The sequence below is a fragment of the Grammomys surdaster genome, unplaced genomic scaffold (assembly GCF_004785775.1).
Source record: "Grammomys surdaster isolate TR1022 unplaced genomic scaffold, NIH_TR_1.0 130, whole genome shotgun sequence".
NCBI lineage: Eukaryota > Metazoa > Chordata > Mammalia > Rodentia > Muridae > Grammomys > Grammomys surdaster.
In genome coordinates, this window is record NW_021604588.1 from 20,685,532 (window position 1) to 20,707,942 (window position 22,411).

Below are 22,411 nucleotides of genomic sequence, written 5' to 3' on the forward strand. Positions count from 1 at the left end.
GTGCTTCATCAGAGCCATGAAAAGACAGCAGAGAGACACGCCATGCCACACGCTTAAACCTCAGATTGTATGAATGGCCAGCTATTACCTTGGGAATGGTCTGAAGATGTAGCCAGCACTGGAGAAAGCAGGGTGGGTCAGAGCAAAGTGTCGTGGGCTACTGAAGATGGTAGGTAGTTCTGCCATCTAATAACATTATTCCTAAGTTAACGTAACTGCTAAAACCTTCTTGAGTAAATTGGTCTCTGGTCATTTACACCAGCCATAAATTCCTAGAATAAACTGATCTCTGGACTAGCTATAAGTTTCTGTACAATGCTCTGACCTAAAGTTTATGAGAACTGCCTGACCACTTAACTGCTGTCTCTCCGCTTCTGTAAAATGCTGGCTTGCCGCAGATGTCCGCAGCTGCCTTCCTGTACATGACACAATTGTGGATTTTGTCTTTGAAAACTCAAAGAAACTGAAGATAAAGACTGCTTCCTGCTACTCTGCTTGGGGCAGCCCCACTGGTGATAAACAAAGACTCCACATGACTTACTCAGTCATCTTGTTAGTTTCTGTCTTGAGATACTCCATTATAGAAGATAGGTTGGATGCAGGTGGTAGCACTGGCCAGTTGAATCTAACACTACTGAATACCAAATCTTTGCATTTTTCTCTCATGGGAGCCAATTAGTTCTTTTCATGATCTAAGCCTCTGAATTGGGCTTTACCATCTAGAAACAAGATGCTTGGAGGGAGGTGGACAAAGTAGACAACAGGGCCCACAGCCTTCTTCTAAACTATACCAAACTGGGAAGCTTGGTACTCCTGCCAACTTTTGTCTAAGCTCTCAAATGAGGGAATTTCCAGAAGCAAGCCTGATACAAAGTAAAACAATCACTTCTAAGGCTATTTTACTGCTGGCCAGCCATGGAGATGCTCCCTTGTCCTGGGGATGCTCCCTTGCTCTGGAAGTACTTCCTTGCCCTTGAGGTGCTCCCTTGCCCTTGAGGTGCTTCCTTGACCTGGGGGTGCTCCCTTGTGCTGGAGATGCTCCCTTGCCCTGGAGGTTCTCCTAGAGCCGCTGCATCCCAAGCCTACTGAGAATATCTGTCTCCACTTACATGTCTCAACACCAAGTCTCACCAACAACCTTTTCCTAACCAGCTGCTAGTTTTGACCTCAGTGCTTGCCTTAGAGGTTTATTGCTGTGAAAAGACACCATGACCAAAGCACTCTTATAAAGGACAACACTTAGTAGGGGCTGGCTTAGAGTTTTAGAGGTTCAAGCATCTGAACTCAGAGGTTCAGAGTTAACAACATGGCAGTGTACAGGCAGACACGGTACTGGAGGAGCTAAGAGTGATGCTTCTTGATCCGAAGGCAGACAAGATGAGACTGTCTTCCAAATTGGGTGGAGACTGAACATAGAAGACCTCAAAGCCCATCTCCATAGGAACATACTTCCTCCAACAAGGCCACACCTACTCCAAGAAGGCCATATCTCCTAACAGTGCCATGCCCTATGGCCAAGCATTCAAACACATGAGTCTATAAAACCATACCTATTCAAACCAGCACAGTGCTCTTTTGTGACTTTGGCTTCCCATGGCTAAATTCTCATCCCTGACCCCCAGTATTCCCCAGAGCATATTCCATCACAAACCAGGGAAGTATCATTCATCACCTGAGAACTTACTCCACATTCAGACTTCTTTGCTTTTCCCTGAGTAAGTGTACGTGATGTGTAAGGAAGGTATGTGCCTGTCTGTATGTATACAGGCACCTATGCATCTACAGGTGAGTGTGCACATGAGTGCATGTGTGTGGAGTGTGCACATGTGAGTACCTGTGTGTGGAGTGTGCACATGTGAGTGCATGTGTGTGGAGTGTGCACATGTGAGTGCATGTGTGTGGAGGCCCTAGGGTGACATCAGGAATTTCTCTCAATCACTCTTCATTTTTTTCACTGAGGCAGAGTGTTTCTACTGAACATCTCTTTCTTACAGCAAGTCTGCCCACCCAGTGGGCTTACTTGCCCATTTGCCATAGAGACGGATAAAAATTCAAATCCTTGTCCTGTATAGTGCTTGTTCCTTGTGAGTCAAGTGTTGTAACCACTGAGCAACCTTCCCAGTGCCTAAGATCAAATTCTTCAACTCCACCCTCCAACTACTAAACCGGATGTTCTGAGGATGCAGCTCTATTTTAATAATACCCTTTCTTCCCTTTCTAGCCGAGGTTATTCAGATATTCTAGTCTGGCAGCTGTGGAACTGGATCATCTTTAAAATACCCACAAAGCAAACATGTCACCGGATCTTTTTCAGAATGATATTCCACACTTGAAATTAAGACACAGGCGAGTAGGTCAGCAAAGTTTCTGTGCCTATCTTATCTTTGGATATAGATATTTTGTTCTTAGGGTCAGAGGCCTTCCCCACAGTGTTTCTGAATGGGATGGAAACAGATAAGGTGGACAGCTGGTTCCAGATGCTGAGCCCCACCTGCTGCACTAGAAAGCTACGTATTTATGCATGAAGGAATGCTAATCAGTCCTACCCTGAGGATGCTGTCATGGAAATTTCCTCTGCTCCTGGATTCCCTCACAGGACATCTGTTATCAAGATCTCAATGTAACTAAACCCAAATCTCTTCCCTCTGGGTTTCCTAAGGAGCTCCTCGTGATTTGATCATGTCTTTATCCTGGATTCCAGGGTTTGATGACTTTAGGACTATAAGAGTTAAGATTTTTCCTTCTTGAAGTTCATGAATACAACTCCACAGTCTCCTGATGTAATTACCAGTTGCCAAGAGGACCATTAAGATGATGTAGTGTTTTATTTGACAAAAAAAGGGTTCTTTGATGTAGTGGTTATTTATACCGTGGGAACCTCTTTGGGTGCAGGTGTTTCTCTCTTACTTTTTATTGGTACATATTAATTGTATGAAACGGCAAGATCCATTGTGGTTTACATACATGCATAAGATGCCCTTCTTTCACATTCACCCATAAATGTCTACCACATACTTGAATTAATCAACATATAAAATCAGTCTCAGCCTAAAAGGGACTGCGACACAGGCCTGGGAACCTGGAGCACACATAAAGGTGGGAGGCAAAACCAGCTCCACAGAGTGACCTCTGACCTCCACCAGAAGGCCATGGCTCACATGCCCACTCATATGCACATCATGCATACACACAAAGCAATGCTGCACTTGTAACTTTAAAAATATTTTAAATTAGATGTAAAAAAAGATTAAAGCCTACTACACACTCAGAAGAAAATGCCAGATTGACTCTGCTGCTCTGTTTAGGGGAGGCTTTGCCTTCCCTGGAGGTATCTTTTCTGTACGTCCAGCTCATGAAAGACTTCAACTTGGAATACACTGTTCAACCTTTGACTTGTGTGTGAACATTTAGATTTTTTTCCCTTCTATTTGCTGTTGCAGAAGACGCGTTCAGATGTTGCAGAGAAAAGTTCATTAAAGCATGTTCAAATGTGTTTACTAAGTATTGGTATGTCACAGTGGGGTCATTATTGTTAATTACGAATTTGTCGTCTCATTGGGCTGGTATTAAATTTCAGATCTTTCTATTAATTCTCTCTGTGTCTCAGAAGAGATGAGTGGGTCTGATCTTTGGATTGAGCAGAGAGCGTGTTCTTCTCAAGACATGCAATTCATCTCATGGAACTAACTTTCTAAAAGTTAAAAACAAAGTTCATGAAAGACAGAAAGAAAGTCTGCCTCTATAATGACTAATGAATAAATGTATTTATCACTAAAGCACCTTTTTGTGAACAATTTTAAAACCCTACAATCTGACAGAGACATTTTTTTTACAGTGGGGTATTGTCAAATATTATAGAATTTACCACTATTGACAGTGAGATTGTGTGAACAAAGTATTCCCTGGAACAGCCACACCAATATCCAATGTGTCTTCTGGTAAAAGGAAGAACATTCCCTCATCAGAACCTGAATTTGGAGCCTTGAGAGATTAGTTGGTAAAGTGCTTCCATGCAAGCAAGAAGACCTGAGGTTGACCTTGCAGCACCCACACAAAATGTTGTCCATGAGTGGATCTTCCTGCACAGCCAGAGAAGAACCTCTGGGTTTGGCCAGCCAGTCTAGACTAATTGTCAGGCTCTGTGCTCAGTGAAAGACTGTATCAGAAAGTAAGAAGAAGAGCAACATCTTGGTAAAGGGTAGTGTTGGTAAAGGGTAGTGGGTGTCCACATACAGAAGACCAGCTGGTGTGTAAGTAGGTGCTTAGCCTTGGAAATGTAGACAGTCAGTGAGAAAACTCACCCAAAGGTGCTCGGCTCTGAGCCCAATGACTTGAATTCCATCCCTAGAACCCACAGGGTAGAAGGAGTAAAAACACCCCAGCAAGATATCCTCTGACCTTCACACATGTACTGTGATACAGGCCCCCTACAATCGACATCAGCATTGTCGTCCTCCTCATCATCATTTTATAATATAATGTAATATAATATCTGATATCGAGTACAATTTAATATAAAATATAATGTTATAATAATATTTATAGCTATAAAAACTAGTAATTATTTAAATTTTTATGAAAAATGAAAACCTAAGTGGAAGAGATGAGTGGACTGGTTGTGGCTTATTAATTTATAAGGAAGAAGTATTTTGAAGATCAGAGCAGCTGTTTGGGAGCCAGGACTTGGGGGTAGGAAAGGCATCGGGTCTGTCTCTTGTCTCTGGTATCTCTTCTCTCTGCCTTGGAAATCCATCTGTCTCATGTCTCTGGTATCTGTTCTCTCTGCCTTGGAATTCCCTACCTCAATCCAGTTTCTGAGTCTTGATGTTTAATTTAACACAAAGGTCTTTGAGAAACACAACAGGGGGTTGCTCCTGGTCGTTCTGGCATTGAGGAAATTGAAATGTACATGTTTTTTTCTCATTTATCAAAGAAGGGTAAGAATCTAAAGTGACATTTTATATCAAATGAATTATGAACTGTGTACATTGTACCTAAGGGAACAACAACTAAATTAGGGCTTTGGATAAGAAGGAGCACATGACAGACACACACAGAAATAGGTTTTTAATAAAACATACAGTAATTTCTGCAACTGTGTCTGACAACGACATGCTGTCTCATACTGGAAGTTGGGAGTGCACGCAGCCTTTTCAGAAATGTATAAAGTTTAAGTGTATTTTAGAGATTTCTGCAAAAGATTAAACCTAAATTTCATATGGCACGGGGCTTACAGCTGAGAAAAAGGTCTCAGATGTCTTAGAGGTTTTTCGTTTTTCTCAATTCTTATTGTCTTAGGAAAAAAATGTAAATTATTTCTTTCTTTGAAAAGACAAAAGTGTAGGTTATGTGTGGGGAAAAGATATCCTATAAGATAAAACTGACTTCCATGAACATATCACGTGCTATCCTTTCTCCATCTGTAGCACCTATACACAGACTCACATGTGACCAAGATATTCTCATTAATGTCCAAGTTTCTAAAACCACAGAGTCAGGTTCAGATCTCAGTGCCCTGTCTTGTCCCCTAGGTGACCTAGGTGATGGTGTGCAGGTGCTTCGTAACATCAGGTGTGGCCTCCAGCACTCTCTTTATAAGTGGGAAGACATGACAGGTCCACACGGGAAGACTAAGGCTAAAGGTTCTCGAAGCACAGAGAGCATGGTGCTGTGAGCATGGCCACTGCCTCTGTACAAGGATCCGCCTTCCGTGAGTGACAAGTGCCCACTGCCCATGCAGTACTCTGCATTTTGCTGAGAGTAGATTCCTGAGGTGAAGAGCCCTCTAGAATTAAGTCTTCTAAGTGGAGGCAAACCGTGTGGGATGTGGCTAGTAAGCATTACACTACATAATGGAACGCTCTTGAGGATTAGGAACGTGTTCTTCCTGGTGACACAGCCCCACTCCTTCTTATGACATTATAATGGGGAATGAGCTTGAGTAGTGATGGAGAGCCAGTCTTCTCTTTTAAAGATCTATCTATCTATCTATCTATCTACCTATCTATCTATCTACCTACCTACCTATCTATCTATTTATGTGAGTACACTCTACCTGTCTTCAGACACACCAGAAGACGGAATTGGATCTCATTACAGATGGTTGTGAGCCACCATGTGGGTGCTAGGAATTGAACCCAGGAAGAGCAGTCAGTGCTCCTAACCGCCGGTCCATCTCACCAGCCCCAAAAGCAATTCTTTTAGTTGGGTGTGGTGGCAAATGCTCATAACCTAAGGTGTAGGGTAGGCTGAAACATGAATGCAAAGAGTTTTATGACTAACCTGAACTATACAGCAAGACCATATCTAAAGAAAAACAAGTTTGAATTTAAATTCTCTTGAAAATGCTGTTTGTTTATTTATTTACTTACTTACTTACTTATAGATTGCCCTTTTATTGAAAACATATGTTTTTCTCCCATAACATATCTTATTATGGTTTCCTCTTCCTCTGATTCCTCTCAGGTCTTTCCCACCTCCCCTGTCATCCAGATCCACCTCCTTTCTGTCTCTCATTAGAAAATGAACAGCTTCTAAAGAATAATAATAAAATAAGAGAAACAAAAACAAAAAACAAAAATACCTGTCATCTCAGAATTGGACAAAACAAACAGAAGGAAAAGAGTCCGGGAGGAGACAGGAGAGTCAGAGAGCCACTCCTTCTCATACTTAGAAAGTCTAAAAAAAAAAATGCTAAACTAGAAGCCATAATATACACATAGAGGACCTGGTGCAGACCCGTGCATGCCCTGTGAATGCTGCCTCAGACCCGATGAATTCATGCGAGCTTCGAACTTGCTGATTTAGAGGGCCTTGTTCTCCTGGTGTCATCCGCTCTGGCTCCTATCGCCTCCTCCACACAGTGAAGGGACTGACGGAGAAATCCATTTATGGCTAAGTGTTACAAGGGCTCTCACTCTATGCACCTTGTCTGGTTGTGGGTCTCTGCATTTGTCCCCATCTTCTGCAGGAGGAAGCTTCTCTGACGATGGTTGAGCAAGATACTGACCCATGAGTGTAGCAGAATGTCATGAGGTGTCACTTTATTACTCTTTTTGTTTATAACAGGAGGATTTGGTTTTATACTTGGTCCCTGGGTTGTTGTCTAGTCACAGAATCTTGGTGAATCTTGGTCAGCCAAGCAGTGTCAGGTATGGGTTCCGTCTCTTGGCGTGGGCTTTCAGCCTAATCAGATATTGGTTGATTACTCCCACAAGCTTTGTGCGGCTGTGACACTAATGTATCTTACAGGCAGGAGACTATTGTCAATCACAGGGTTTGTGACTGGGTTGGAATTCCCATACAGACTGAAGAAAGGGCTTTAGCGAGAAAGCATTGATTTTAAACTTCTAAATTTCCCTCAAGGATCTTTACATAAAAGAGGTAAAAACTACCTTAGTACTAATTTCACATTTGGTCTATATCAATGCTATATAAGGTATTAATTGTGTTATTAAATTGCTAGAAATAATTGTCACAATGCCCTGAGTATACATTTTACTTATTTCATCTATTTACACAATTAACTGTCAAGTAAGCTGGAGGTCAAACCTGCCTGGGTGTTGCGCCTCCTGAAAACATGCTCAGTCTGAAAATTTGTCACTTTCTTATTCTAAAATTTGACTCTAGCTCTATGATCCTCGAGTTGAAACCAGTACTGAGAAGTCATTTGGTGTTTTCACTTCTTCCTGATCACTGCTGTCTTTAGTCTCCCTAAGAAATACTGTGAAGGTCATGACCTTGTGAGCTGAGGCATGCCTTCCTCGTACATTCACCTGCTGTAACAAAATGCCACAGGCTGCATGGCTTATCCATAACCTAAATCTGTTTGTCAGGATCCTGGAGCTAGGAATTTCAAGACCAAGACACCAGTGGGTTTGATGTCTGGGGTGAAATAGCTTCAGACATAGCTATCTGCTCACTGTAACCTTCCATGACAGAAAGACTAGAGAATGGTGTGGAATCTCTCCAAATACACACTGAATATATTCAAGAGACTTCTGGGACCTAAGCACCTGCCAGTTCTAAACCCTTGTGATCACCTAGGAATGGAGATTCCAATAAACACACACAAATGAGGGGGCATAATCAAATTAAAACAACATCCTATATATGGTCTGAATTTTTATGCCTAGACCTCGTTAGTTGAATGATCAAACATGAACTTGAATATTAGATGTAATGGTTGTAATTGTTGTCATGATTAAGATGATCTTTAAGGCAAGTTATTCTGATCCTTCAACCATTTGAATAGCTTTAAAAATGTTTTAAAAGGACTTAATTATAAGTGCTTGATTCTACACTAAATCAATTCTACGCTAGATTCAATGGTAAGATAAAAAAGTCATTCTAAAATACAGTAACATCTTTGCTTTTCTGCCTTAGTTAGGTTCATTTGGCTATTTTCATGTTAGATACATTTAAAGAAGTAATAAATCAAAACCCCTCTTTTAATTTTTTATTTTACTTTTTATCACCTAAAACAATTTTTAAATTTAAATATATTTTTAAATGTCCCTTTTCTAAAGAAAGTGGTGTGGACACAATCCTGTATCTACTTTTTAAAATTATTGGTGTACCTTTTTAACTTCAATAACAATAACTTCTTCAGTATTTAAACTAAAAGTAGAATGGAATTCTTCAACTATTATTATATTTGTTGTGTGTGTTTTCAGCTAATTTTTCAATGACAGTAGATTCTAAACAAAGGATGCTTAAATAGCCAGATAATGAAGTACAAAAAATAGCAATACTGTGTAGAAACTAATTGGATAAAAATTATGGTATTCAAAGTAATAGGAATATTAAGGTAGGTGTTTAGAAATACTAAGAGAAATTCACATGTCAAAAACAAAGACGTTAAGTCCAGTGTCTGAATCTAGCAAAGGTCTGTAAGGAAAAAAGGAACAACATTGACTGGGTGATTCGAGACCCAAAGAAATTAATTCCTGTGGGTGTTCGGCCACCCCCTTCAGGGCCACTAATTAGTCTAACAATGTGACAGTTCTGCTCCCTAGCTGAACAAATAGTGTATCTAATGAAATTCAAAAACCCCTCCTTCATCCAGAGCTTTGGGGTGTTTCCAGTGAAGGGAGGGTCCTTCAGTGTGTCTGATGCTCCCCAGCTGACAAATGTACTAGATTGTCTCCCAGCATCCTCAGAAGCCATACTTCCGTTTTCACATCACAGAAAGGGCAGGGAGGAGTGGGCTGCTTGATCCAGCGAATGCTTGGATGAAGTGGCTTGTTTTTCCCAAAATGATCCATAGTGATAAGCATTCAGAGTCGTCTCTGTATTCTAGAGGCCTGAGCCACCTCTGCCCCCTCTTCCTGTATGATTGCCATTATGTACTGTGCCGGGGGACATCCTCATTTCTTTCCCATTCTAATTAAACCGCTCATAGTGAATACACAGCCCTGTCTGCATATCACAAGACAATAATTACCGGAGCCAGGTGAGAGATGCGCCCATTGTGTCCATATTAGCTTGACAGATAATTTGTGCTAATTTTGAGGCAGTACTTACTCTCAAAGCTCCAAAATGTTGCTGAACTCTTTAAATTCCCAACGGAGACAGAATCCCAGCAAATCAGAAACCGAAGGCAAGTGTTGAACCAACTTCAGGATTTAATCGTGAATAGGCTCCAGTGTAATCCGTCCTGTCACTGAGATCATGTGCTCTTTTAAATGAAATTCTTATAAGCAAATACTCCATCAACAGATCTATTGGTGTGTGTGGAGGGAGTTGTATGCATGCATGTTATATGTCCACTTAATGTGCTCTTACATGCATATCAAGCTGAAGGAAGGTGTCTAACACCCTATCACTCCCTCCATATTCCCTTGTGACAGGGTCTGTCAATGCACCTAAAGTCAGGCTAGTGGCCAGGCAGCCCAGTGGATCCTCCTGACCCCAGCTCCCAGAGTGCTAGGCTTATAGACTCTGGCTACCACACCCAGCCTTTTAAATGGGTGCTTGGAACTTAAACTCATGGCTTCATACTTATGCCAGGCGCTCTGACACCCTGAGCCCTCTCTCTATTTCCCAGACATTGCTTTTGGGGTCAGTTCATCCTACACTGAAACAGAGATCTTTAGGAACTGTGGTCACTTCTCAGCGTGGGACAAAGACGTTAGCGCATGCATCTAGTTCTCTGGAGCTTTTCTTTCTGGGTCTCTCTAAATCAAAGATGCCTTGATGAGTACAGGAAAGCCCTCTCAGTAGTCAGAGATGGGATGGACCAAGAGACTGAGGACTAGAAAGCTGAAGACATTTTCTCCAAATCTCTTGTTCTGCCCCTCACCACACACACAAAGGCTCATAGAGATTTAAATGACACAATTTAAAGAAAATTTTCTTAAAAAACAAAAACCCTTTTCCTTTCCTACCTACTCATTGTACAATGTTTTCCAACTCTCAGGTTGGTATCCACACTGCAAACTGTTCCCCCATGCTCCTGTGAGCTCCACGATAAGGAAGAAAAGAGATGGTGAGTTCTGTGACTTCATAAAATAATAAAAGAATACCCAAGCAGCTGCTAGACACATTTTTCTACCTTGTTGGTCCTGGGATTGAACCCATGTCTTCAGGCTTGGTGGCAAGCACCTTTATCCTCTGAGTCATCTCATTGGCCCCATGGAGAATTCCCATGATGATTAAATTTGGTAATATGGAGAAAGCATTAGTCTAGAGCTTGGTTTACAAACATACCCAGTATTAGCACGGGCACCTCCATGTGTCTGTCTTTATCAGTGAAAATCAAGAGGACAGCATTTATCAAATGGCAACTAGACATACCATTTATGTTGTCTGTCTAGTTAATAACCATTACATAATAAATTTAAACTACCAAACTCTGAATTTTGTTCAGTTTTCTTTTTTTTTGGGGGGGGAGCATAGCTGGACCATGTCCGTGTAGAGATGCTGAAATACTGTCAGAGCAGTTTTTCTTCCTTCCTTCCTTCCTTCCTTCCTTCCTTCCTTCCTTCCTTCCTTTCTTTCTTTCTTTCTTTCTTTCTTTCTTTCTTTCTCTTTAACATTTTGTAATTTATGATTTTTTATTAGATATTTTCTTTATTTACATTGTAAATGTTATCCCCTTTCCTGGTTTCCTCTCCAAAAACCCTCTATCCCATTCCCCTTCTGTCTGCTTGTATGAGGGTGTTCCCTCATCTACCTATTCCCGCTTCCCTGGCACTCCCCTACACTGGGGCCTTCACAGGACCAAGGGCCTCTCCTCCGATTAATGTCCCACACATCCATCCTCTGCTACATAGGTGGCTGGAGCCATGGGTGGCTCCATGTGTATTCTTTTGTTTGTGGTTTAGTCCCTGGGATCTCTGGAGGGTCTGGTTGGTTCATATTGTTGTTTCTCCTATGGGGTTGAAAACCACTTGAGTTCCTTCAGTCCTTTCTCTAACTCCTCCATTGGGGCCCAGTGCTCAGTCCAATGGTTGGTTGTGAGTATCCTCCTCTGTATTTGTCAGGCTCTGGCAGAGCCTCTCAGGAGACAGCTATGTCAGGCTCCTGTTAGCAAGTACTTCTTGGCATCCACAATAGTGTCTGGGTTTAGTAACTGTATATAGAATGGATCCCCAGGTGTGGCAGTCTCTGGATGGCCTTTCCTTCAGTCTCTGCTCCACATTTTGTCTCTGTATTTCCTCTCATGGATATTTTGTTCCCTGCTTCTAAGAAGAACTAAAGCATCCACACTTTGGTCTTTCTTCTTGAGCTTCATGTAGTCTGTGAATTGTATCTTGGGTATTCTGAACTTTTGAGCTAATATCCACTTATCAGTGAATCCATACCATGTGTGTTCTTTTGTGACTGAGTTACCTCACTCAGAAAAAAAAAATCATTTGATGTGTTTTAGAGTTATATTTTTTAAATAAACATGATGTCTTTCCTCTGAGGCTTGAAGGCCAGGCCATCTTGGGATTTTCCTTTAGAATTGAATCTTGGTGTAGTCTTGATAAGCCTGGACCTGCAGGAAATTTTGCAATGGATCAGGGTTATTCAGGCTTGATTTTACTTTATTTGGGATAGAAAAGAGATTTGCTATTAAACTAGGAATATGAGTCTGTATGTGTTTACTAATGAAATAACAATGCCACTAACTTAACCTTCAGAAGTAAGATATATTTTCCTTATTTGCTGATAAGGTTTATTATATAGAAATCAGAAAAATCAATTGCCTTATTGGTCTCATAGGTTAAAAACTGAAATTATGAAAATTCTCATTCTATTTTAGACTATACAACATCTATATATTGCAATGTCTATACAGTGTCTATAGAATGTCTATACAATGAGAACCAGTCAAACCCATTGAAAGAAGATTCAGTGATTGATTGCCTATTGGTTGGGTTACTGGTTTGCTTGACCTTGGTTCCCAGGGCCCACAGGACAAGGTGCCTTGCTCACAACAGCTGGTGTGGGCCTGGACTTTACAACATGATTTTCTTTTATTTATTTATTTATTTATTTATTTATCTATCTATTTATTTATTTATTTTATTTTTGAGTGCTCTATCTGCATGTCAGAAGAGGGCATCAGATCCCACTCTACATAGTTGTGAGTCACCATGTGGTTGCTGGGAATTGAACTCAGGACCTCTGGAAGAGCACCCAATTCTCTTAACCTCTGAGCTATCTCTCCAGCCTACAACACAATTTTCTGATCCTTCCTTTCACTGTTAAGTCCTGTTTCCTGGTGGACTTTTCATTGTTTTTCAAATTACTTGAGGATTACTAAGTAAGCATTCTGAGCTATCTCTAGGGTTGAGGCTCCTACAGCCATTACAGTGGTGAGATCTCGGGGAGGGAGGCATTATTCGTTCTACCCAAGTCTCACGCTCACCACAGCTTTGCTGCTGCCTCTTGTTTGCGGTATTGTTTTGGCCCAACTCATGAAAGCCTTGCTCTTTGTAGGTGACCACAGATCACAGGCACTTCAGGCACAAAGCAGATGCTCTTCAAGTGTTCATGGTTTTAAAATGTTACGTATGAGGATTGGGGCTGCAAAGATGGCTCAGCAGTTAGGATGACGCTGCCCTCCCAGTGCACTGAGCTCAGTCCCCTAGAACCTACATTGAGCGGGTTCAAAACCGCCTATGACTGAGAGCCAGGTGGTCTGACACCCTGTTCTGTCATCTGTTTGCATCTGCACTCACATGTACACATACCCATGTGTAGATGGACCCATGTACAAATAAAATAAACTTAAAGCTTTGTTTTATATATGCTATACAGAAATTATATCTAATCATGTTACATATTTATATTATATATAACAACACAGCAGATTGTTATAAGATACAGTTGCACATTTATGTATACGTGTATATAAGCACATATATGATTATAAATTAAATATGCATTTTGAAAAGTCTATAAGGAAATGAATAATCAACCATAGCTTAGTGATGGGGATTAAGTAGAATCAACTTTCTGGATAACCATTAGTCAACAAAAACCTGAAGTAATACTGACACTCATTCCCAGTCAACCAGCGATTCTGAAAATCATTACCTGGAGATGCACTGATTGAGATACCCACAATATTATTTATAATACTGAAAATTACTTTGCTTTATTCTCTATGGTGTTGAGTTTGTGGATGGAATATTCTCCATATAAGAAAACAGTGTATGAAAGATCAAGAACTCATTATTTAAAATAAATAAAATATAATAAATAAGATTTAATTCCAGCCGGGCGGTGGTGGCACACGCCTTTAATCCCAGCACTTGGGAGTCAGAGGCAGGCAGATTTCTGAGTTCAAGAGTTCGAGGCTAGCCTGGTCTACAGGGTGAGTTCCAGGAGAGCCAGGGCTACAGCAAAGTTCACTAAATAATATATAAGTACTCTTCTTTTACGTTTAATATAGCATATATTATATTTTTTCCATAGGAAATCATCAGTAATTAACAATGGTTATGTTTAGGGAGTTTATGTATGAATAATTTCTTTTCATTTGATTGGTAATTTTAAAATTTTGCATTACATCTAACAAAATAAAAAAATAAAAGTTCTGTTTAGCACTATGGAGTTAAACTGTTAGTGTTGACTCAGGTTTAGCACTGTTTTGAAAAGAGACCACAGCATGACATCTGCTTTCAAATAGCTCTTCTTACTGCATCTCTGGAATATTCTGGAAAAAGTGACAGCCAGACTTAGTTAAGATTCAGCATGGTTTGACAGAGGAAGCTGGGTCTTTAAGGCAGAGAAGACACGTGTGAAAACAGGCTGCTGTTTCCTGGGTTTGGACTTCATGTATGTGGTACATTCTCTCCCATATCAGTTCCTACCCATGAGGAAAGGGACCTCAGAATATATCATGGCAACCTAAGTCCATTCTCCCGGAACTTCTGACTAAACTAGACATTGCTTCCATGAGAACTTGCTTCCATGTGAACGTCTTGAACTTTGATAGTCTCAGAGACACTTCCTGGTGTGAGGTAAGGGTCCTAGGGAACGGTAAGGAAACAGAACACCTGCAGTGGTCACGTGACAAGATGAGAGCTGCAAGAACTGTTTACGTATATGACTCAAAACTGGAGCGATGGCTCAGTGGTTAGGAGCACTGGTTGCTCTTGCAGAGGACCACCCACATGGTTACTCAAAAAATCTATGTATCTCCAGTTCTAAGAGTTCCAACACCCTCCTCTGGCCTCTGGATATGGCACCCATGAGGATACACAGACAGACAGACAGACAGATAGACAGACAGACAGACAGACAGACAGACAGACAAAATCTCAGAAACAGAAAATAAAAGTATTCTTTTTATAAAAAGAATCTGATTTGAACAAAAAAATTCATCCTCCATTTAAGCTTAATTTTTCAATATTGTCAATGGTACCTCCTGTATTTATTGAATAGATCCAGTACTTATTCTGCATTACGAAGCACCTACTGTAGCAGGGTGCCTAACGGAGTGAACTCAGAGCAGTGTCCTCAAGCCAGAAGCCCTAGTCGAAATTCTTACTCTGCAATAACCAGTTTTGTGATTTGAGATTAAGTATTTAACTTCTATTAGCCTTGCTCTTTTGATCTATACTATGAAAAGATAAGTCTGTGATTTTCAAGCATAACTCCCAGGAATGAAAATGATTATGTTAAGGAACCTGGCGTATAGGATGCGTTTAAAAGCTCGGCTCTGCCGAGGCTCCATGTGGCCGTGGAATCTGTTCAGATCGACGTGCTACTGTTCAGTGCCGCTCTGCTTGCACATCCTTGGGCTCAAGGTTGGCTGTCCATTTGTTAGCACATCTGCACATTGCCCATAATTAATATCTTTTTAAATGACATATGGTTCCGTGACTAGAAATCGAGTCTTGCCTTCTGTTTCAATTTGTTCATGACTCAATGACTTAGTTTATGTGTCTGAACTTTAATTTTTCCATCCAGGAAATGAGAATTTAGACATCCTTGCCTCTCCGGGGCAATTTCAGAAAGTGATGGGGAAGTTTGTTGGCCTTGGCTCTGAACAGGTGCCAGGCTATCTAGCTGTGTGTTAGGAGCACATGTGGATAAAGGGCCATGGTTTTATTTTATGTTAACAGGAAATCTTACATAATTTTTAAAAATCCCTCTACTCTATGCAGTGAGACGTTGAGGATAGGGTCAAAACCTTGACCGAACCAGCATGAAACCAGGACGTTAGTTCAAAGAGCGCAGAAAGCTCTGGTGAAGCCTGAACCGGAATGAGGTGGAGACCCTGATTAACCTAGACAAGTCACCTATGGCAAAGGACCCTTGGCAGTGTCTAAATAATCCCCAGCTCTTTGAATGGCACAGTGAGGCGCAGTACAGCCTGGACATTGGGAACTTCTGAACCCTCCAGTGCTCATGGTCATCCATTGTATTGACTGCACGCTTCGTGGTTATGATGCCAATGGCTGTCTTACCCACCACACAGAAGGTTGATGACAGAGTCCTCCTTTGCACATGCTCTGCCTTCTCCTCCACCAGCAAAAACGTCCTTAATGTAGAATAGTATTTGCTATCACATCCGTAAATCCATCAAGTAAGGTTACTGTGGCCCACGAATGTGTGGTTCCCCCATCGGGTGGTGGTCAACTTACCAGTGACCATGCCTTAAAGAAAACTGATTCCCTCTACCTCAGCAACTACCGATTACCAATAGTTAACTTCGCTAGGGGTGAGCCTCCATGCCTGCCTCCCTTCTCCATGCTGAGATTTTGTCTGACTTGTGATTACATGGGTTTTACATTTCTATGATTAAGGTTGAGAGATTCAGTAAACCATGGTAACAGTAATTTCACTGGGAGTCAGTTTAAAATGCTGCCCACTTAGCAGAGTAATAGTGGATGATCCACTGGAGCTGTGGCCTGTTGAGCCACAGATTCTTGGTCAGGTGTGTTTTAACTTGAGGAGGCCTCAGATCCAATCAGAAAGTGGCTGGTTGCCCTGGTTACTCCCATGACATTCCTCTAACTTTGGCACCAGTGTGCATGTCTCGGCAAGGCAGTCTTCACTGTGGGCATATCTGTGATTACTTCTCTCTTCTGAGAGCATGTGTAGTGCCTCCCAGCACTGTGAAGGCTGGGCAGGAGGAAGGAAGCTTCCGGGTGAACCCCAGCTTGATTCCTCCGTGTTTGATGATTCAAGTATGAGTTATCTTAATTTAGTGCAAATAAACATAGGTTTCTTTGGCAACTTAATACGGTATTTGAATACACTCTTTTGAAACTGAGAGAGAGAGAGAGAGATAAAAACTTATGTGTAAGGGAAATTTGGAGAATTCTTTTTCTCCTTATCCCTTATCCTTTCGGTGTTGACAGACTTAGCAGTCACCTATATGAAGAACAGCAAACTCGACATTTGCTGTGTAGATGCAGCCCACAGGGTTCTATAAATGTGTAAGAACCAAAGCTTTAGGGCAAGTGTGACCTGTCTTGTTTGAATGGGGTGCTGTTTTTTTTTTAAGGCTGTGTCCAAAAGTCTATTATTTTTAAAGTTTAATAAAATCATGTATTCCAAATTGCACCATCTTGACTCGTTCAGTGTGTGATTTACTTCCCACCCTCTGTATTCTCTTTTTTGCCTTCGAAAGAAGGCTGAATTTGAAATTTTATTAAAAACTCCGCTTCCTGTGGATTTATAGCTGGGGGTAGCTGTTTTCTCCGATTGCCATGTAGAATTAGTATTTACTGGGCAGGATGTGTTGATTCAGGAGGCTGTCTGTAGCATGCTTGCCCCGCGAGGGTCGTATGAAACTTGAGAGAGGCTTTTTGAGCAACATGGCATCCTGGGAACAATATATCAAGCAGATAGATACAGGGCACTCCTGTTGGCAACCAGGCTTGGAGTTATGACTGGCTCCCAGTTATTGCTTTCATGCAAAGGAGCCTCTGAGGAAATGGGCCCGGGATAAAAGGGGCCAAGCAGAGAGAAAGAAGGCGTTCGGGAGGGGGAGTCGTGTAGAAATCATGAAAGACGGCCATTCCCTGGCAAACGTGTTGTAGCTCTGTATAATTGAAGTGTGAGAAGCTGATGAACACGTTGTTGCCTGGTGGGTCAGAAGAGACTGTGCACCACTTGAAGATTATGGAGGACTCTTCGGGGTTGTCTCCAAGCTGCGCAGTACCGTAGCTCTCAGGCACGGAGGGATTTTAGTACGCATGTTAAAACTGATTATTTTTCCAGGCTTATGTCTTCAAACAAATATTCCCTTTAGAATTCAGTGAATGGCACATCCCTCAGTCTAGAAGAATTAGATAAAATAGTAAATTAGGGTTATAATTTTATGTTACAGCCAGTGTGAGTCTTAAATTTTAATTTTTGTCTGTTTTGTAGCATTTTGTATGTATGCACTTGTTAAAAACCGGCTAAAAATATGTAGCAAGTGTGCCGAGAGCCAGTCCCCCAGCTCTCAGTGCACTTGGCACGGGGGACCAGCCTTTCTCTTCTCCTTTGCTGAGTCTTCCTTCCTTGGCATCTAACACCTTGGTACCATCTCTTCATCTTCTTCCTACTCCCTAAACCCAAATTACGGGTAGATTCCCGGGCTCGGGTTCTAGGACACGTCCACCTTCTGTATTCATCTTCTCTGCCCCAAGACTCTAGTTAGATTCACAGGTCTCAGCCTTTAAAAGCCATGAATCCATAATCTCTACCCAGATATATGGAATGTCTTCCTCTCTCTACTAAAAAATCCCACACAGTACACACATGGTGGATTACATGGGTGAGACAGAGCTCTGTAGCACCCGACCCCCCATTACCTGTACCCCATGGATTACATGGGTGAGACACCCCTCTGTACCAACCCTCCCCCATTGCCTATGCTCCACCTCAGCGCCTATCAGCTCAGGAATGAGGTTACCAGTCACTCAGTTGTCCAGGCTGAAAATGGTAACACTGCCCTTGACTTCCTTACTTTCTACTGACAACACACTCCCAGCCAGGTGACAGCGTGTCTCCCAGCCATCATCCTTACTGCTGAAGCAAAAGCCGCTGCCACTGTGTATCGGGCTTACCTCAACAATGGCGTCTGTTTCTACTCACGCTCTCCCCACCCCTTTCCTCACCCCCCACCCCCCGTGGGACCTTTAAGCTTTTAATCATACTGTTCCATTCTCTTTACCAAACACATTGCCTGTTTGAGAGGAGATCCTAGGCCCTTCCTAGGATTTGAATTTCACTCAGGAGGAGTCCTTGTCTTCCACCCCCACCCCTCCACCCCTGCCCTCTGCGCCAACCACCCAACCACGCTGGGCAGAGTGGCTCTATCAGCTCCCGCAGAGCTTCCCCTGCTCTCTGGCTTCCTTCTCTTCTCTTCACAGCCATCCTCATGGCCATCTCTCACATCCCCTAAGGTCTCTGCTCAAATATCCCTTGACTACATGCCCTTCCTGTGAAACTGACCTGAAACATTATCCAATAAAGTTACATACTGTATTGTACTCCCGTGTTCATTCATGTCTCAGGCTGTTTTTTTTTTATGTTTATTTATTCACTGGGTAACAAGGGGTCCAAATACTTGGGGGTCAGAGAACAGCTAACAGCAGCGTATTCTTTCCTTCCCACGTGGTTCTTGGGATGAGTCGCCAGTCACAGACTCAGGAGCAAGCGTCTCTGCCCACTAAGCCACGTCATTGGCCTCATGTTTTGTAGTCTGTCTGTTTAGAGTTCATTCCTCCAGGCTTCTCACCGTTGTCCAGTATCTGTCCCTGCATCTTTTCCTTGTCTAATCCCCGCACTTACACATGTGCTCCACAGGGTGATACCTGTTTCACTCAGTGCTGCTTACCCCTCCACGGGAAGAACACTACTTAACACAGAGCAGAGCCTCCGTAAATGTGTATTGAGCAAGTGAATGAATTATTGATGAACTCAAAGCCCTTACTGAAGATTGATGAAACATGTAATCTAATTCTTCCCTCCTCATCGCTGTCTGTTCATTAGCTTCATGTTCACAGGCAGGGTCTCCCGCGCTGTAAGGCACATAAAACCCACATACGTCCCAAGTGAGTGTGTGTGTGTGTGTGTGTATGTGTGTGTGTGTGTGTTGAAAGCAGACCCCAATACTTCATTTGTTTTCATTATAGTATCAACAATATAATACTATAATGTTAGTAAATAACCTTAAATAACATGAATTAGTAAATAATATCATAGTATTAAGTTATGCTAAGGAAAGTTTAGCTCTAATGTAGTGATTAGGATAATGATGATGGTGTTGGTAGTGATTCCTAGAATTCAAAATAAGGTATTCTGTTGATACATAGTGTAATTTTTTTTGTACCCATCAGGGAAAACTATCCCTGAATTAAAGGTAAGAAAACATAGTCATCCGATGATCTTCCTGAAGTCTAGAGCTCTGTTTAATCTCTTTTTGTGTCTCCGACGAGTCTTACAGCAAACGATGTGACTGATTCATGCAAATTCCAGTCGTTGAGAAAATTAAATAATTGTAATAATCCTGTCAAAACATGTTTAAAGAAAAGGCTTTATTTTTACTCGTCCCTATTGTGCTCATCAAGAGTTTCCAGTGAGTTCTCCCAGTCGGTAAAATCTCAGCATGTTAGTGAGAACAGCGCAGTGTGAAAAGGCTTCAGACTGTGGGAAACACAATAAGCAAGGAGTTTAGTTTTCATGTTTTCTTGGGAAGACTAAGGATCGGATTGTGAAATCATTACAGGGAAGTACCATATCAGCAAACTCCTTATCCTTCCAAAGAGAAGCAACATGGCCCACTGTGTCCAGTTAGTGCTACAGTTAAGGGACCACAGGTGACATAAGCCAGAGGCATAAAACCCGGACAGTGTCAGCACTCAGTTTGCTTAAAACCGGGTTAAATTAAAAGCACTCGATGCTTGCTTCACTACATTTCCTCTGTGCTTTCAATTAGATTAACAGAAGTACGTGTGGGAACGGGCTCCAGATTCTTTCATCTGGAAGCTTGGACATTTACGTCTGAAGCACTGACGTCATTGCGGATATGAACAGGGAGGAAGTACAGCGCTTCAGGAACGAAAATGTTAAATTAAATGGACCGTGTTTAACGTCGCTGTTGATCCTGAGGAACAGTTTTCCAGCGTGCGGAACATTTCCACTCCACCCAGCATATGTCCCTACAGTTTTCTCTGCTCTAATTCATCCGTGTTTCCCGACAGCTCCAGATGGCCTGCTGTCTCCCAGGCTTGCAGCTGCCACTCCAACCAGTCTTCAGGTTGTCTGGTCTACACCAGCTCGCAACAACGCTCCGGGCTCTCCCAGATACCAGCTCCAGATGAGGCCTGGCCCCTCCACCCACGGCCTTCTAGAGTGAGCGCTCCACTTATGTCTCTTCCGATGGGCTGGCTTATACGGTGTCCGTATTTTTTAAAATGTTCTTGTAATAATGAGAACCAAAGAGCGGGTTGGTTAGTGTTTGCAACAGAATGCGATGTTTTAAAATTTCAAATGAAGTAAAACATGAACAAATGTCTTAGTGGGTATAAATTTGCTTTGCAAAAAAAAATAAAAATCTAGTATTTGTTTTCATAGCAAAGAAAGCAACATTTCCTCACATTCTTAAGCCTGTCATGAATACAAATGTCACACACTGGAATAGAACTGGAACTTTAAACTGGACTAAACAGTGAAGAAACTGTACGACTGTCCCTAATGCCCTCAGAACAGGCACTGTCCTCCTTGCAAGCAGGATTTATGTCCTCAGTAACATAAGAGAAAAACGTCTCTCCCAATGACTGTTTATTCTGAAGCAGATATAATGTAACGGACTAAAATAATACTACTTAAATCTATGTTGGTATATCTGAATACTTTTTGCAGTATAATTTGACTGATTCTTTTTGTTTGTTTGTTTTAATTATTTGATCTCTAAACCTTCCTAATGGTCATTTCTTTCCAAGTAGATTATTCCCCGTTCCTTCTGCATCGTTAAGTTATGAAGTGACTGATCTCCAGCCGTTCACAGTGTATGAGTTTCGGTTGGTTGCCACCAATGGCTTTGGCAGTGCGTACAGTGCTTGGACTCCGCTCATGACTACAGAGGACAGTAAGTAGGCCAATTGTACAAAGTCAAACATTAGCTGCAGTAGGGTCCCTTAACTGCCTTATAGTTCTCAAAACAAGGACATAATAAGCCCCTCCAGATTTCCTGTGATCGAATGGTAATATCCCCACCAGGTTAAGAGAGGAGAGTGGTGGTTAATCTTGATAGAAGGAAGAACACTGTGAACCCAGAAAGGTGGAGGAGTGGACCTAGAGACAGAAAGAAGGAAATATCAGTCAGCCATGGCATGGCATTAGTCTGCCCTTCAGGATACAGGAGGAACAAGGAAAGATTGTGGTCTTCTGCACATTTGCCAAATGCGACATGCTTTGGAGAATTTCTGAAGGGCAGGTAGTGATGAAATGTGGGGTTTCAGTACGGCTGCAGTAAGAGACCCACTGGAAGCAGGCCCCATCCTACTTTGCCATAGGTACTAAATAGAGTGTCCAGGTGGGTAGAGCCTGAGGAATGATAGGTAACAGAGGCTAGATTCTGCCTTATTCAACTAACAAAGAATCCTTAGGGTTGTTTTTCTTACATTGAAAATAAAATTATAATCAGTAATATTTAAGAAATAAACACATAGATATAATATCTGGTTTTATATTAACTACATCTATAAAAGCCAACATATTAAGACAGGTATTCTTTTTATCTTTGTTCTAATAAAGTTGAAAATAAAATCAACATACTCAGTGAAGGAAGACAATATTTTTAACAATGAGGTTTGGGGGTTAATCCTGTCAAGGCTTTTAATCACAGGCTCCTAAGGAGATGTTGTTCAATGGGCATTTGCCATTCTGGTTTTACAGCCAACAAGAGCAGGAGTGACTTTCAATAATGCAAGCCAACAACACAGAGATATAATGATATCTAAAAATA

General features: G+C 41.7%; 1 protein-coding gene across 2 annotated transcripts in view; it reads left to right on the forward strand.

Moving 5' to 3' along the window:
- Positions 1–22,411, forward strand: part of Ush2a (usherin) — a 668,288-nt gene that overhangs the window by 408,819 nt on the left and 237,058 nt on the right. For both annotated transcript variants that reach the window (XM_028760212.1, XM_028760216.1), the window contains 2 exons: positions 20,646–20,796; positions 21,390–21,532. In XM_028760212.1, coding sequence (XP_028616045.1) covers positions 20,646–20,796; positions 21,390–21,532 — 294 coding nt within the window. The remainder of the gene's footprint in view (positions 1–20,645; positions 20,797–21,389; positions 21,533–22,411) is intronic.